At 34.9% G+C, this 2,921-nt stretch overlaps 1 protein-coding gene across 7 annotated transcripts in view; it reads left to right on the top strand.

Annotated features, from left to right (window-relative positions):
* LOC117102821 overlaps positions 1–2,921 on the top strand; it is a 25,756-nt gene that overhangs the window by 11,489 nt on the left and 11,346 nt on the right. For all 7 annotated transcript variants that reach the window (XM_033243247.1, XM_033243244.1, XM_033243241.1 and 4 more), the window contains one exon: positions 1,469–1,554. In XM_033243247.1, the coding sequence (XP_033099138.1) occupies positions 1,469–1,554 (86 nt within the window). The remainder of the gene's footprint in view (positions 1–1,468; positions 1,555–2,921) is intronic.

Below are 2,921 nucleotides of genomic sequence, written 5' to 3' on the forward strand. Positions count from 1 at the left end.
TATATATATATATATATATATATATATATATATATATATATATCGCCTGTAATTTATGATGCTCTGTAGTTGGAACTTAGTCCTTCTGCAGAAAGTCATGTGAGAGGAACTGTCTCGTCACGCAAAAAGTAAAGAGGTGTTCTTTGGTCAGCCGATAAATAGCCATCACCTTGCCATGAAAACCCTCTACAGTATGGCCAAGGATGGGCTTGTTCCATTTTCCCGAGAGGTTAGTTCTGTGTACGATCTATGTCCTGTCGCATTTCACGTCCTTGTCTACTGGGCCTATAGTAGAGTGCACTGGGAATACTGTTGAAAGGTCATAAGTCGTTCGTCGTTTAGAATATGGTAATTTCTAAAGGTGAAATTCAAGGTCAAGTAATACTAAAATTAGGTCGTCCCTGTTCTGCTGGCTCCGTCATTTTGGATACTGCATATGTTAAAGTTGGAGTTGGAGGAGGCAGTGACCCTAGGGCGGATGCAGGATTTGGTGGTAGTTGGTACGTGCACGGGCCATCTTTGTTTTGAAAGGTGGGGGACATTTCATGGAAATAGGCCTAATATACCTGTAGATGACCGGAATTGACAATTTTAGGCCCTATATAGTAAAATTCATCATCATCACCTCACCATTATATAGTCAAATTGATGCGCCAACAAATTGCCATGATCTTTTATCAGCGATTTTCGACAAACATAGAGATCTAATTAACATGTTTGGTGTAGTTTAGTGTACGGTACTATAGAAAATAAAACTTAAAAACATTGTGTTTTGATGTATTTACTCTACCTACTTCAAAACCGGGAGTCCGCACCCATCTTAGCCCCACCACAGTTGGGGCTGAGGTGGTACAATTTGGGGAAATAGTACCTCTAGATTGCCTTATAGGACACTCTTATAGTAAAATTCATCATCAACGATCTAATTAATCGCTGTGATGTATCATATAAAATAAAACTTAATTGTCTTTGATATATTTACTTTAATTAAGCTATTTCATGTTCAAAACAAATCCTATTTTTGCATGCTTTTTTTTTTCATACTTCTCAAATGTAATAAAGGCGCGCGCACTCGTGGCAGCGATGCCGGTATGTTGCTATAAATGATGTACTCTGTCTGTACAGCGCTCTTTCGTTAAAACATAGGTCGTTTATGCAGTATATTTCAACAATTTTATGACGTCTTCCTGACTTATGAAATTGCATTGCGGACGAAAAGGTAGGGGACCAAACCTTCCCCCTTAAAATATGTGGGGGGGCGTGTCCCCTTCCCCCATGATCTGCGGCCATGGGTACATGAGAGTCCACACGATCTCCAACATGAGGTGCAAAAAGTTTGAGAATATGGACTTCTGGGTGTCCGGAAATTGCAATCTCTTTATGAAATAGGCCTACATGTACTTATTTCAATATAGTTTTTTATCTAAATGTATTCTAGATTTTTTACTTTTTCTTATTTCTTTCTTAGGTCGTATCCTGGTCGCTCTGGGGTAACTGCAGCAGATCATGTGGGGGAGGGTTAGCTGAACGCGTCAGTATTTGCCATGGGAACAAGTAAGTTAATTAGACCTTAGCTTGTTCTTTTATATATATTTTTTAATTGTTCATATTCTGTGCCAGTATGTAGCCTAAAAATCGGGAAACATTCTACTGTACTCTCTGCAGCCGATCGACCAGTGGCCGATGGGAATGCGCCGTTTACCTATGAAGCTATAATATATTAATTTCTACGATTACGATATTCGTAGTGGCAGCTCATCCCTCATAGGTATGATCATCCAACATTACATATTCAGTTTCATAGGTAGCATAGTTGATAGATAAAACAACCGTCCCTAATTTTTTTAATGGGGTTCGTTATCTTTTGCTGTCTAAAACGCGACGAAAATATTCAGTGCCGTAAAATGTAGAGGCAGGTTAGGTTATCGCTATTCGAAACATGTAAGCTGATAATGAAAAGAAAAATGTATTTTAGTAGCCCAATGTCACATCGAACCGGAATAAGGTTTTGATAAGCCGTGTTGACACCGAGACCCAACCCTATGAAGTGCCGCATAATCCGCAACACTGGAAGTATGTCGGCTATAATACTGGTAGCATTTGAGAATTGGTACAGTACGGTGTAACCAACACGGCATTGAGTTTTATATTTGGCAGTGGCTACTGTTACACCGGTCTTAAATAAATTCTGTTTGGATGTTATTGTATGTATGGATTGGATTATGAGAATATGATTATGATATCTGAATTGTGAACTAAATAAACGCACAGTACAATTTACTTTATTTATTTATTTATTTTTTATTTATTTATTCTGGTTTATTCACATCGAAATATATTTCGTGGCAACACAAAGGCTGAACTGAGAAATATCAACAAAATTCGACATAAAAAACAATTATAAACTAATTAAAACGATTGCACTCAACAACAAATGAAAATATTTAAAAAAACAAATTGGCTAAATTTGAATTACATATCTAAAATATTCAGGTTAACAACATCAATAAAAATTAATAAGGCCTAAATTTGATATTACACTAGAATTAATTAAAATTTTATTTACAATTGTTTAAATCAGATAATACACTAGAATTAAATTTAAAAAAAAAACAAAAAAAAAACAAGTCAACAGCATCCCAATAAAAATTAATAAGGCACTAAATTTGATATTACACTGGAATTAACATTGTATTTACAATTATTTAAATTAAATTACTTGTTCAGTATACCGGTATATTCAGTGTACCGTAGCTTATTCAATTAAATGAATTTACGTTTCGATATTATTACAAATTAAAAACAATTTATATTTGGTTTAAACTGATTGTTTAGTTTAATTGACATTTTTACGTCTGATTATTATTCATAAAGAAGACACACCAATTAATAATTTTTTCTCTTAAATCCTAATATATATA

This window comes from Anneissia japonica, unplaced genomic scaffold, assembly GCF_011630105.1.
Source record: "Anneissia japonica isolate Jap-2015-1 unplaced genomic scaffold, ASM1163010v1 scaffold32248_len650992_cov182, whole genome shotgun sequence".
Classification (NCBI taxonomy): Eukaryota; Metazoa; Echinodermata; class Crinoidea; order Comatulida; family Comatulidae; genus Anneissia; species Anneissia japonica.